The sequence below is a fragment of the Mastacembelus armatus genome, chromosome 3 (genome assembly GCF_900324485.2).
Source record: "Mastacembelus armatus chromosome 3, fMasArm1.2, whole genome shotgun sequence".
Taxonomy (NCBI): Eukaryota; Metazoa; Chordata; class Actinopteri; order Synbranchiformes; family Mastacembelidae; genus Mastacembelus; species Mastacembelus armatus.
In genome coordinates this window covers 19,659,353-19,671,842 of record NC_046635.1, presented here as the reverse complement: position 1 = coordinate 19,671,842, position 12,490 = coordinate 19,659,353, and the positions used below count along the sequence as shown (strand labels likewise).

The following is a 12,490-nucleotide window of genomic DNA, read 5'->3' as shown; positions in this document are numbered from 1 at the left end:
ACCATTTCCAGTTTGTCTAGTCATGCAGGTAAATTGAAGGAAGGTCGGTCGCACCACATACCTGACGCTTTAAAAGAGTTGGCGTATAATAGCTCTGGAAATTGTACAGAGGCTTCTGAAAGTATTCAAAGACTTCTAGTCATACCATCTTAGAAACTTACCCAGAATGCCTGACAGTAGCATATCATAAAAATTTTGTCATTCTTTTTTTTTCAAATGTATTTAAAAAGCACATTTAATAGGGGGAATAGATGTCAAAAACATGTATTTAAAAAAGATGACCACTAGTTAATTGAGTAAAATTTTAAATATTATTGGAGCATAGAAATATTAGAATAGCTAGGACCATGAATTTAAATAAACAGTAGCTCAAAAATCTTTATGGACCACATACCATTATTCATTCATGCAATTTTTCCAATCCATTTTTAAAAGGTTCAAATGTTGGTTTCCTTTCTTCTAGCCACGTCATTGTAATAGTTACAGTGTGAAAATTAACTTGCCGTGACTTGAAATGTCTTGGCAATCCATTACAATGAATGTGTCAAAGTTATGGTAATTGCCACGCTGCTTGTTAAGAGCACACTACATTGGATCCTGGTGTTTCACGTCCCTGCAGGTTTCAAACGCAAGCTGACATGAGCCAAATAAATGCTCATACATTTATGTTCCTTACAGTTCTCACCCTGTGGTTCAAGATTAAGTCAGAAGGTCTAAATCCTTAAGAGAAATTTCTACGTGTGTGTGGTTGTGTGTGTGTGGATGAAAGAGAGACAGGCAGAGACAGAATAAGAGAGTTAAAGCAGAAAAAAAGCTAAAATTCTGACCTGGCTTTGTCTTCACATGGTCTTGGACTCATCCAGTTTGTTGCCAGGTGTGCTTTCTTCCAACACAGACCTCTCCCCTGCATCTCTTCTGCCATTTTACATTGTTGCTTACTGCAGTACAGTACCTCAGCCTCTCCTGCAAGCTTCTTTTCTTTTCTTTTGGCATTTTAACTTCTGATTACAGGGTCATTGTGATAAAATACACAGGCCCAAGTTTGGATATTACAGTGTTTTGTATTAAGAGATCACTGTGTGCTTCTAGTTGACTGAAAATAATCTGATAAATCTGAAGAGCTTCCCGTGGCTGCGAAGTGCTTTCACACGCGAAGTGACTTTCACACTGCGAAGTGTGAAAGTCGTGGCCCTGGAATTCCCCTCATATCTTTATTTATGCAGTTTGTGTCATTAGTAGTTTGTTTTTTCATGCTATTATTCCTCTACCACTCCATCCTTCATGCATTACCAACATGTTCATGTTGTTCTCTGCATGTTGTCGCTTGCAGTTAACCTGTGAAAGCTGTAGCATGGATTTTGGGACATGTTATCTGTGTTTTGGTATTTGTAGAATGGACTGCCTGTCTGCTCTTATGTAAGGAGTATCATTATTTCCCTCTTGTTGATATTTAGTGAACTAAATCAGTAAATTAAAGATTTTTTCTTTCCTTTTCTCTTTAGAGGGAAGAACTGACTGCTCCATAGAAGGAGAAACATGCTGATTTACAATGTTGAGCACAGACCTAACTGCTGGAACCTTTTTTTAATACATTTTAATATTACATTTACAAAGCAAGTGAACATTATATTGATCAACAGATTCTTCAAATTTGAATAGCTTATTCTGACTGCTGTCAATGATCAGGAGCTTAATAAATGTGTAAGAACAACAGAAATGTTTTTAATGCCTCAAGGCTTGTTCAGTGCCTGAAGGATTTGTTGGGTTCCTGTTCTGAAATCTGTAAAGGTGACTGCAAACAACAGAATGAGAAAGCACTTTATATTATTTAGCTATTTTTGAAACTTAAACACAGATATTTTAGTGAACTAAATCTTGCAGTAGATAGAAGAGCATGTCTGAACAAGCAGTGACCTGCTTCTCTGGAAAAGAATCCACAGTTAAGAAGTCTGAACAGAGAGAACAAATAGGACTCATAGGAGACTGCATTTTTGTGAGGCACTAAACCATTTTGTGTTAGATCATCATGATAGCGTTCTGCAAACTACCTAAGGACAGTGTGACTGGATCCATAGGAATACTGCAACAGTACTATCTTTTATTCCAAAAAGTATTTTCACCCTTAATCCCAGAAATACACAAAATCCTTGAGGTATCCGTAAAAAACCTTATGCTCAAAGAGGTCAGTTCAGTTAAAAATATTCTGCACTGGAAACTATTTCACTATTTCACACTATTTCTGTGTCTTGTAAACTTACATTTAGAGTAAAACGTAGTTTCTCCACCTCGAGAGAATATGGACATCATAAAACACTCAGATTACAAGTGTGCTAATATATCTATTATATTTATTCAAAAACTATTTAAGTGATCTTATAATTAAACATAAACAAATATAACCAACAATGATCATACAGAATAACCAACATGTTCATGTTACAGTATTAAATTCTAATTGTACACATGCATGCAGTGTTTTTGTGTTTACTACTGCTGCAAAGTTTCTGTATAGCCTATATGATTGTTGTAATCAATTTGTTTCTTCAATGTTGTTTCTAGAATATGCATTTTTTTCTAATATATGTTACATACAGAACTTAGACAAAAAGACATGGTAGACAAAAAGACATGGTATTCCTTATTGTCAAGTATCGCTTAGCTTTTAAAGAAAAATGAAATTTGTACAGAAAAACAGAAAACTAAGATGGATTTCAAGTGTAGCACAATTCTGAACAAAAAATCTGGTTCATTTTTTCCTCATAAACAAGGTTAATAAGAACAAATTGTGCCAAAAAGAGATAAGGAATCCCTTTATCTGGTATTGTTTTCTCAATTTTGGAAGAATAAAAATGATTTAAAAATACGAGACAGGTGTTAATGAAGAACCCGACTGTGGTCCAGATGTTCTGTAAGCTTTTCCCAAATGTACACTGGAAAAGACGCCCTAATGACGTGGAGTCAAAGTACAAAATGTGTATTTTTTTAGGGCTGGAAACACCAAGCACAAAATGTTTAACTTTTCAAAAAATGTTTAACTTTTTCTTACTGTTTCTAAACTTCAGCAGGCGATTAGAAAGTGGAGCACAGTCACTTCTGTCAGCAGGTTAACAATCACCCAGGCTGGGTCAACGAGGAAAAGCAGAAATCGTATCTTTATCTGGGGCTGTTTGTGTTTACTAGGAAGTAAAACAAAGCGCACATGTGGCCGCGGCTCCGCCTCGTCCATGTGACAGTGTGCAGGCTGAGTCAGCCGGCTCGTCACGCAGCGTCAGTCTGGAGTCGCACAATTATGAAAAAGCAACCTTCCGCTGGAGCTGCAGCCGAAGCGGATCTTTCCAACGTCCACCGGGCTTTCCTTCCAAGGCTAACAGAGAGCACCGCAGATAGATGGATAAAAGCCACGACACAGCTCTTCCTGAGTCTCAACGGTGAAGAGAATGGTATGTGACCCTCCTCGGGGTTTTATAGTCCCGTCAGACTCACGCTCGGGATCGTCGAGACTGTCCGCGGGTTTTTTGGGGGCAGGGTGTTTCCATTAAAGCGGTTTTAACAAACACTGAACTTAACCTTGAACTTTGAGTTGACTAATCCTTAGATCGGAAACTTCTGTTTGTTACCAGATCAGTCAGTTCAGTCAACTCTGAGCGTGTTCACTGACTGAAGTTAAAAAGAAAAACGTCAGGAAACTAACGCGTTTAGATGTTATTCAGCAGGAGACTTGATAAAGATGTTATCCTGCATTAGATTAAAAGTACAAACTGGCAGCAGATTGAACTTATTCATTAATGTTCACATGATCTAATATGAGGGTTCCAACAATGCAACCAGTCGCAACACGAAAAAATGAGTCTACTCTCCATTAGATTAGTTTGTAAATAAAATGGACAGATTTTATTTGAACTGAGGATGAAAATACGATGTTAATCTAATACAGGTACTTAACCATGTATAGGTCCTGTTTATTCGTTTGCAACAATAGACACATAAAGTTGGAAATATTAAAAGGAGGAGATCCCACAGTGTAAACATTGTGCCAGATCTCTGAATATATCAATGTATTGTCAACCTAAGCCTATGATTATTGGCATTGTCAAAGGCACTTTTGTGTGGATATCACTAAACCAAGTAATTAACCATGTGGATAGTACGGCTACATTTTCTTTCACTTGCTTTCTTGTCCTTTTGAAGCTACAGTGCGTACAATGTCAGGACTGTCTTTACAAAGTATACAAAGGAGCATTGTTTTTTTTTTTTACATCCTTAGGGAACAGTTCAACTGGAATTAATTGGATGCAAATGTAATAAAATCAGATGAAAAATATTTAGTTGCTTTTCACGGTTCACAACCGTTTTCTCTTCGTTCACAGTCCCAGAAATCCTGGATAGAAAGCACTTTCACCAAGAGGGAATGTGTGTACATACTTCCAGTGTCAAAGGATCCTCACAGGTATGTGCTTAGATGTTTTGTAGTGTGCCTTGTGAAAAAACAAGTCACAACTGAATTCAGTAGAAGACCCTTTAGCAGCAACAAAGGCTTCAATTCCTGGACAGGTTTCTACAAGCTTTGCACACCTGGATTTGGAAAGTGGATCCTAAGGTGTTTTTCTTGAAATCTCTTGGTCAGCCCTGTGGGGTTTATTGCACGATTCTTTGTGTCCACAAAGTATTTGCAGCCCTGATAACTAAATTTGCTTTTTGCAGAGCAAGTTTTTATCTTGTCAGGCAAGTAAGCTGAAGAAAAACTGGTTGCACCAGACACCCAAGGTTTGGCGTTACAGCCATAAGGGATGTGTTTTGAATTTTCACTCTTCTTTTACTGTGTATTATCTTTGTGTGGTAAATTATGTAAACTACGTGAACATTTTTAACTATAAAAGCTACAAGCTACAGTAAGGCGCTGTTGTCTTTTTACATCATGACACAGCATTTCAGAAAACTCGAACATTTCGAGATATCTTAAGAAAACATGATTAACTTAACCTTTTAACAATTACATTGTAGATGTAATCATAAATGGATGAAATTGCCATTGTATAAATGAAAACTCACAATGACAAATTGACAATGTTTTAAAAATCTTTAAAAATGTATTTCAAAAAAATAAAAACTGAAATCCTTCTTTTTAAAACCCTTAAATTAATAATTGGCAGCAATTAAAGCTTTGAGTCTTTTGGGGTCATTCTCTACAAGCTTTGCACACCTGGATTTGGGCAGTTTATCCAATTCTTCCTGGCAGATCTTTTTAAATTCTGTCAAATTAGATGGGACGTATCTGTGAAGTACCATTTTTAAGTGTCTCCATAGATATTTCATGGGGTTTGAGCCTGGACTTTTTGTTGGGCCACTCAAGGACGGTCAGGGACTTGTCCTGAATCCAGTCCAGCTTTGCCCTGGCTGTTCAGGTCACTGCTGTGCTGAAAGGTGAAACAGTTACTGAGTCTCAGTCATGTGCAGTCTGGAGCTGACTTCAAGAAACTTTCTGCTTTTGGCTACAGTCAATTATGAACCGTTGCTCTCATCTGTACCTTGCGACAGCTTTACTTTGGAGGTCTATCCTTGGACCTCATGGTTTGGTTTCTGACAAATAGTATTAATTGTGTGACCGTATATATACAGCAGTGTGTCTTTAACTGTTTGCCACAGGTGGACTCCAGTCAGGTTCTAGACATATTCATAGTGTACTTTGTTTGAATGAGATGCAGATGTACTGCAACAGCACAATTAAAAGTACAGCAGCTGATATGAACCATAAGTCCAATTATTTTGTGAATTTTTTTTTCTGCTACATTTTCATGAGGTTATCTTCCTTCCTTTCTTCTTATAAATTCAGTGATATTGGGTGATTCTTTTTCCTGTGTTTTCTTTTGCTAGTCCCCCCCCCCCCATTAACTTGAGTGTGTGTTGCTGCTTTAAAATGTCTGTGTATCTTTGCAAATGTCCTTCACATTTAAGTGGTTTATTCAAATAAATGATTGACTACATTGGTGTGAATTTCCTTCCAGATGCCTTCCAGGATGTCAGATTTGCCAGCAGCTAGTCCGGTAAGTAATTGCATGGTCTTTGTTTGACATATTCTGTCACCTGACAGGATTAACCTGAGAAAATCCTTAACTGGTTATATTACACCAGAGAAAGGCTGCAGGCCATATTTTCTACTGAACAGCAACACCTCTGCAGGAAACAATTAACTTTTGTCATGATGCAGAGTTTCTACTAAAACAACAAAAAAAAAAAAAAAAAAAAAAAAAAAGGCTAATGTTGGTCATTAACTGTAGCAACGGTACTTTGTTGCCACGGTAAAAATAAAGGTGATGTATGTCAGATTTTTATTGTTAGTTGTTGAATGATATAATATGATAAAAAATTCAAGCTAAAGCTAATGCATATTCCGGAAAAGAAAATTAGCAACATCATAAGTTTCATACAAGATAGTCTGAGGCTGCTTTGACTACATTATCTCATTTAGGTTCATTTTTGGTTCCTTTGAGATTTGACTGTTTTCACTGAACTGCAGATCCAGCTGTAGGGTTTGCTGATAGACTTAATCATGGGGCATGGCATCGTATATGTTTTGTCTTCTACATTAGTGTTGAAAACTAGTGTTTGGTCATAGTTTTGAATGTTTTTTGCTTTGTAGACCTTAATAAGTATGCTATTATGCTAGCAATTAAAATGATTGTGTTCACCTTGAAGCTGCTGCTGTGGACGGCTGGTGCGGCAGCATGTTGGCTGCAGAGCCAGTTTGACCACAAAGTACTCAGACACGAAGCTGGATGAAAACCCCAACCTGCCCATGCCAGAGCTGGAGGAGTGGTCGGTGGAAAAACACACAGAGGCGAGCCCCACTGATGCCTATGGTGTTGTCAACTTCCAGGGAGGGTCTCACTCATACAGAGCCAAGGTAGGAGGGCAGTGTCTTGATAACTAAACTGTGGACACTGTTATGCTGCATGGTATTTGGGTACTTTGTTCACTGATCCAAAAGATAATCATGACAAAAGTCGATTTCTTGAGCATCATACTGGTGCAGTAATTAAAATCATCAATAACTCAAATTCTGTGGATCATTAGATATGCAAGACAATTATTTTTGTTTTGTGTGCATCAGTGTGAACATGCTTTTTCTCATGTCTGTGCAAATGTGGCCAGTATGTACGTTTGTCCTACGACTCGCCGCCTGAAAGCATCCTGCAGCTGATGCTGAAGGAGTGGCATATGGAGCTTCCTAAGATCCTGATCTCTGTCCATGGAGGAGTTCAGAACTTTGAGCTGCACCCTCGTATCAAGCAGGTGGTGGGCAAGGGCCTCATTAAAGCTGCAGTCACCACTGGGGCCTGGATCCTCACTGGAGGGGTCAACACAGGTATTTAGTCAGACAAATATTATTTTAGTTGTAGCATCATGTGGGAAAACTACAGAAATAACTGACTGGATATGTGTAGCTTCAGGAATACTATTGAATTTAGAGGCAGATTCTAGACACAGTAAATAAAAAAAATTCTTTGTTGAAGCCATGGCATATATGTGTATTTTAGACTTATTTCTTTAGAAGAACACACTAGAATTTAACTCATGCGACTGGCTTGCAGTCACAGTGAAAGCAGTTCTATACAGGTCAGCCTGCAGTCTCCATAGGAGAGTAAAGCAATGGTAGCAATAGAAGTAGACCTACCAGTGTACACTGTTAATACATATTTGTTTTTGTGAATGTTGAGGTGTAATTATTTGGCTACTTTTATGCAAAATTACCATTTCTTCAAACAAAAACACAGACCTTAATATGCGTCTTGCCGCTGTTGATGGAGCATGCCAACATGATTATATCTGGATGTACTATTTCTTTTCTCATGCATGTTTAATTGGTATAGCTCACCTTTACTGGTCATAGCTTTATACCAAATATAGAGTTTAGGGAGGTAGGTTTATGATTTAATTACTCAGAATTTTAGCTTTGAAATAAAGTGTAGAACTTTCACTTTTCACTAAGATTGATTTTTTTTATTTTTACTTTTTTAATCTTTTATCCTGTCCAAAGGTGTGGCAAAGCATGTGGGCGATGCTCTCAAAGAACACTTTTCCAAGTCATCAAAGAAAATTTGCACTATTGGGATCGCACCATGGGGAGTCATTGAAAACAGGAATGATCTCATTGGCAGAGACGTAAGACACATCTGTCATCAACTCTTTGTTTCATTTGTGATTTTTAGATTATCTTGAAAGATGTTTGTGCTTTTTCAGCAGCTTCTGAAATAACTCTCTTTAGCTGTCTCCTATTTCATTTTTATGACAGCACCGACTTATTTTGAATCATAATTTGAATTGTTTTGTTTATATACAGATGTAATTTTTCTGTTTTCTCCATTCTACTGTCTTTCTGTTTTTTCTCTCCTGTCTACTGATTTCCATACTGCAGATTATTGCTCCATATCAGACGCTGCTGAACCCTCTCAGCAAACTAAATGTTCTCAACAACCTGCATTCCCACTTTCTCTTGGTGGACGATGGGACGGTGGGCAAGTACGGTGCTGAGGTTCAACTGCGGCGGGACTTGGAGAAACACATCAACCTCCAAAGAATACATGCACGTAAGAAGAGCAGCAAATACATTTTCTCTCAACACAACAATGCACATTGCTTAGATTCCTGAGGAACAAGGACAAAACAGGTTGGGGATGTTTCTTTGAAGGTATTGCAGTGAAATTTTTTCTGCAAAAGCCACAGTTATCTGTGTCCCCTTATTGCCAACGCCTACTCAGTAACTGTTAAATTATCAAAATCTATAAAAACATTTGCACACTTGTTTACTGTTTTTACATTAAATTTATGACACCCTTTTACTGCTATATTTATGTGATATACAGATAATACAAAAAAACAAAATAATACAGAAACAAAATACTTTATATGTTTCCCACATGAACATGACTGTACTTCAATTATATATATATATATTTTTTACTACTTTGCTTTTTAAACATTTTTAAAAAATTGTAAAGTCAGGTAGAGCTACGCATTTTTGGTTCCCTGACACAATCACTATATACATCTATTTTTTTATATTTGTCCTTACACTCACCCTTTTAAACAAACCTTGGCCCGTCAAGTTAAACTTACTTTCTCCAAGTTCAAACATTACTTGCTAACTATGTGCATTCATCATAATATGGTCACTTTTAGTTCTCTAAAATGTTAAAAATTGACCAGCAGTCAGAGGTGAACATGAAGGCTGTATCACTCACAGGCTGGAACATAACTCTTCACTTGTTTGACCTTGTCTGGTCACACATCATTTACTACAGTCAAGGACAATTAATTATTATATATTATTAATTCATGATTTGGCCCATGCTAAACAGTTGAGGAAAATTCTGATGGTGTCAAAATTTTGACCTGTGATGTTAAATCCATTTAAAATGATCACTGAATCACCACAAAGCCTAAATAGGAATGTTGTGAAGACATTTCCCCAGTTAAGTCCTATGTGATAGATTGAGTTGTGTTGTGTAGTTCACAAAAATAGCTTTATGTACATGTACTGGGACACACCCTTCAAATAGATATGAACCCCAAACTGTAATCATTATGGGGTCAGGTTGTCTTTCTCTGGTAGGACCAAGGAGATAAGAGAGTTGGACATTATCATCTGAACCACTTGGGTGGTGCTACATTAATTCAATTCAATTCAATTTTATTTGTATAGCGCCAAATCACAATACAAATCATCTCAAGGCACTTTACAAAAACTAAAACTAAAAACCCAACAATTCCCTTATGAGCAAGCACTTGGCGACAGTGGAGAGGAAAAAACTCCCTTTAACGGAAGAAAAAAACCTCCAGCAGAACCGGGCTCAGTTTGGGCGGCCATCTGCCTCGACCGGTTGGGGTGAGTGGATAGAGCAGAGAGAAAAGAACAGCAACAATAAACAACAAATAGACACTGCAAGTTGGTGGGGCCAGTAACTGCACAGCGATAAACAGCTCCAGGACCAGGGACACCTGCAGAAGGTACAGAGAGAGAGAGAGAGAGAGGGAGGGAGAGAGCACAAACTAGGGGAGAGAGAGAGCACAAGGTTAGTAACATTCAATGGTGGAATATACATGAGGTGGGAGAGAAGGGGGGGTGGGGGGGTGGGGTAGGGTAGGGGAGCTCAGTGCACCGATGGTCCTCGGGCAGTCTAGGCCTATAGCAGCATAACTAACTAAGGGATGGTTCAGGGTTGCCTGAAGCCAGCCCTAACTATATGCTTTGTCAAAGAGGAAGGTTTTAAGTCTAGCCTTAAAAGTACAGAGAGTGTCTGCCTCCTGAACCCAGGCTGAGAGCTGGTTCCACAGGAGAGGAGCTTGATAGCTAAAGGCTCTGCCTCCCATTCTGCTTTTGAGAACTCTGGGAACCACAAGTAGGCCTGCACTCTGAGAGCGAAGTGGTCTATTGGGATAATATGGTACTATGAGGTCTTTAAGGTATGAAGGAGCTTGATTATGAAGGGATTTGTATGTGAGAAGAAGGATTTTAAATTCTATTCTGTATTTTACAGGGAGCCAATATAGGAGAAATATGATCTCTCTTGCTAGTTCCTGTCAGGACTCTGGCTGCGGCATTCTGGATTAATTGGAGGCTTTTTATTAAGATATTAGGACATCCAGATAGTAATGAGTTACAGTAATCTAGCCTTGAGGAAACAAATGCATGGACTAGTTTTTCTGCATCATTTTGAGACAGGATGTTCCTAATTTTGGAAATGTTGCGCAGGTGAAAGAATGCAGTTCTAGAAATTTGTTTTATGTGTGAGTTAAAGGACATGTCCTGGTCAAAAATAACTCCAAGGTTTTTTACAGTAGTGCTGGAGGCCAGGGCTATGCCATCTAGAGTAGCTATAATTTTAGAAAAGTTATTTCTGAGATTTTTAGGCCCAAATATAATGACTTCTGTTTTCTCCGAGTTTAAAAGTAAAAAGTTACTGGTCATCCAGGCCTTTATGTCAGTTAGACAGGCTTGAAGTCTGGTTAACTGGTTTGTGTTAACAGGTTTAATAGATAGATATAACTGAGTGTCATCCGCATAGCAGTGGTAATTAATAGAGTGCTTCCTAATGATATATCCTAAAGGAAGCATGTACAGGGTGAACAGAATCGGTCCTAGCACAGAACCTTGTGGAACTCCATAACTAACTTTTGTTCGTGTGGAAGGTTCATCATGGACATGAACAAACTGGAATCTGTCCGATAAATAGGATTGGAACCACTTTAACGCTGTTCCTCTGATACCAATCACATGCTCCAGTCTCTGTAATAAGATGTTGTGGTCAATGGTGTCGAATGCTGCACTAAGGTCTAGGAGGACAAGTATCGAAACAAGTCCATTATCTGAGGCTAAGAGAAGATCGTTGGTAACTTTCAACAGTGCTGTTTCTGTACTATGATGTGCTCTAAATCCTGATTGGAAATCTTCAAATAGTTCATTCCTGTGTAAGTGGTCTGATAGCTGCTTAGCAACAGCTTTTTCTAGGATTTTAGAAATAAATGGCAGGTTGGATATTGGTCTATAATTAGCCAAGACTCCTGGATCAAGACTAGGCTTTTTGAGTAAAGGTTTGATTACTGCAGTCTTAAAGGCCTGTGGTACGTAGCCTGATACTAGAGATAAATTTACCAAGTCCAATAAAGATGAGTTCATTAATGGCAGGGTGCCTTTAAGCAGTCTAGTCGGGATGGGGTCCAAGAGACACGTTGATGATTTCGATGAAGCAACTACTGATGTAAATTCAGAGAGATCTATAGGAGAGAAGCAGTCTAAACATAACTGAGGTCCTACAGATGATTCAAGAGCTACTGTAGTAAAAGATTCATTTATTGCAGGTATAGGAAGCATCTGCTGAATTTTATCTCTAATAGTTGTGATTTTATTTGTAAAGAAACTCATAAATTCATCACTGCTGAGAGCTAAGGGAACACTGGGCTCAACGGAGCTGTGACTTTTTGTCAGCCTGGCTACAGTGCTGAAAAGAAACCTGGGATTGTTCTTATTTTCCTCTATTAGTGATGAATAGTATGCAGTTCTGGCTTTACGGAGAGCTTTTTTATATGTTAGTAGACTGTTTTTCCAGGCTAGAAAAATTTCCTCTAAGTTTGTGGAACGCCACTTCCTTTCCAGCCTTCGTGATGCCTGCTTTAAGGTACGAACATGTAAATTATACCATGGGATGCATGGGATTAAGAGAATGAGATTGGAGCGGAAAGGGAATAATGTCACATAAACCTAAGGTTATTTTTTTTCTTGTAGGTATTGGTCAGGGTGTTCCTGTTGTGGCCCTGATCTTTGAGGGGGGACCCAACGTGATCCTGACTGTGCTGGAGTACCTTCAAGAGAGCCCTCCTGTCCCAGTGGTGGTGTGTGAGGGGACGGGTCGTGCTGCCGACATACTGGCCTACGTCCACAAGCAGACTGAGGAGGGAGGGTAGGACAGATACACACAGTCAAACACAAAGCAAT

General features: G+C 38.5%; 1 protein-coding gene across 4 annotated transcripts in view; it reads left to right on the top strand.

Annotated features, from left to right (window-relative positions):
- The first annotated feature begins 2,502 nt into the window (after positions 1–2,502).
- LOC113122150 (transient receptor potential cation channel subfamily M member 7-like) overlaps positions 2,503–12,490 on the top strand; it is a 65,478-nt gene continuing 55,490 nt past the window's right edge. Inside the window, exons 1-8 of one of the 4 annotated variants that reach the window (XM_026293226.1) lie at positions 2,503–3,440; positions 4,368–4,447; positions 6,003–6,041; positions 6,694–6,901; positions 7,150–7,363; positions 8,036–8,160; positions 8,414–8,585; positions 12,281–12,455. In XM_026293226.1, the coding sequence (XP_026149011.1) occupies positions 3,438–3,440; positions 4,368–4,447; positions 6,003–6,041; positions 6,694–6,901; positions 7,150–7,363; positions 8,036–8,160; positions 8,414–8,585; positions 12,281–12,455 (1,016 nt within the window). In that variant the 5' untranslated portion in view covers positions 2,503–3,437. The remainder of the gene's footprint in view (positions 3,441–4,367; positions 4,448–6,002; positions 6,042–6,693; positions 6,902–7,149; positions 7,364–8,035; positions 8,161–8,413; positions 8,586–12,280; positions 12,456–12,490) is intronic. The other 3 variants (XM_026293225.1, XM_026293223.1, XM_026293224.1) reach the window with 3 other exon arrangements.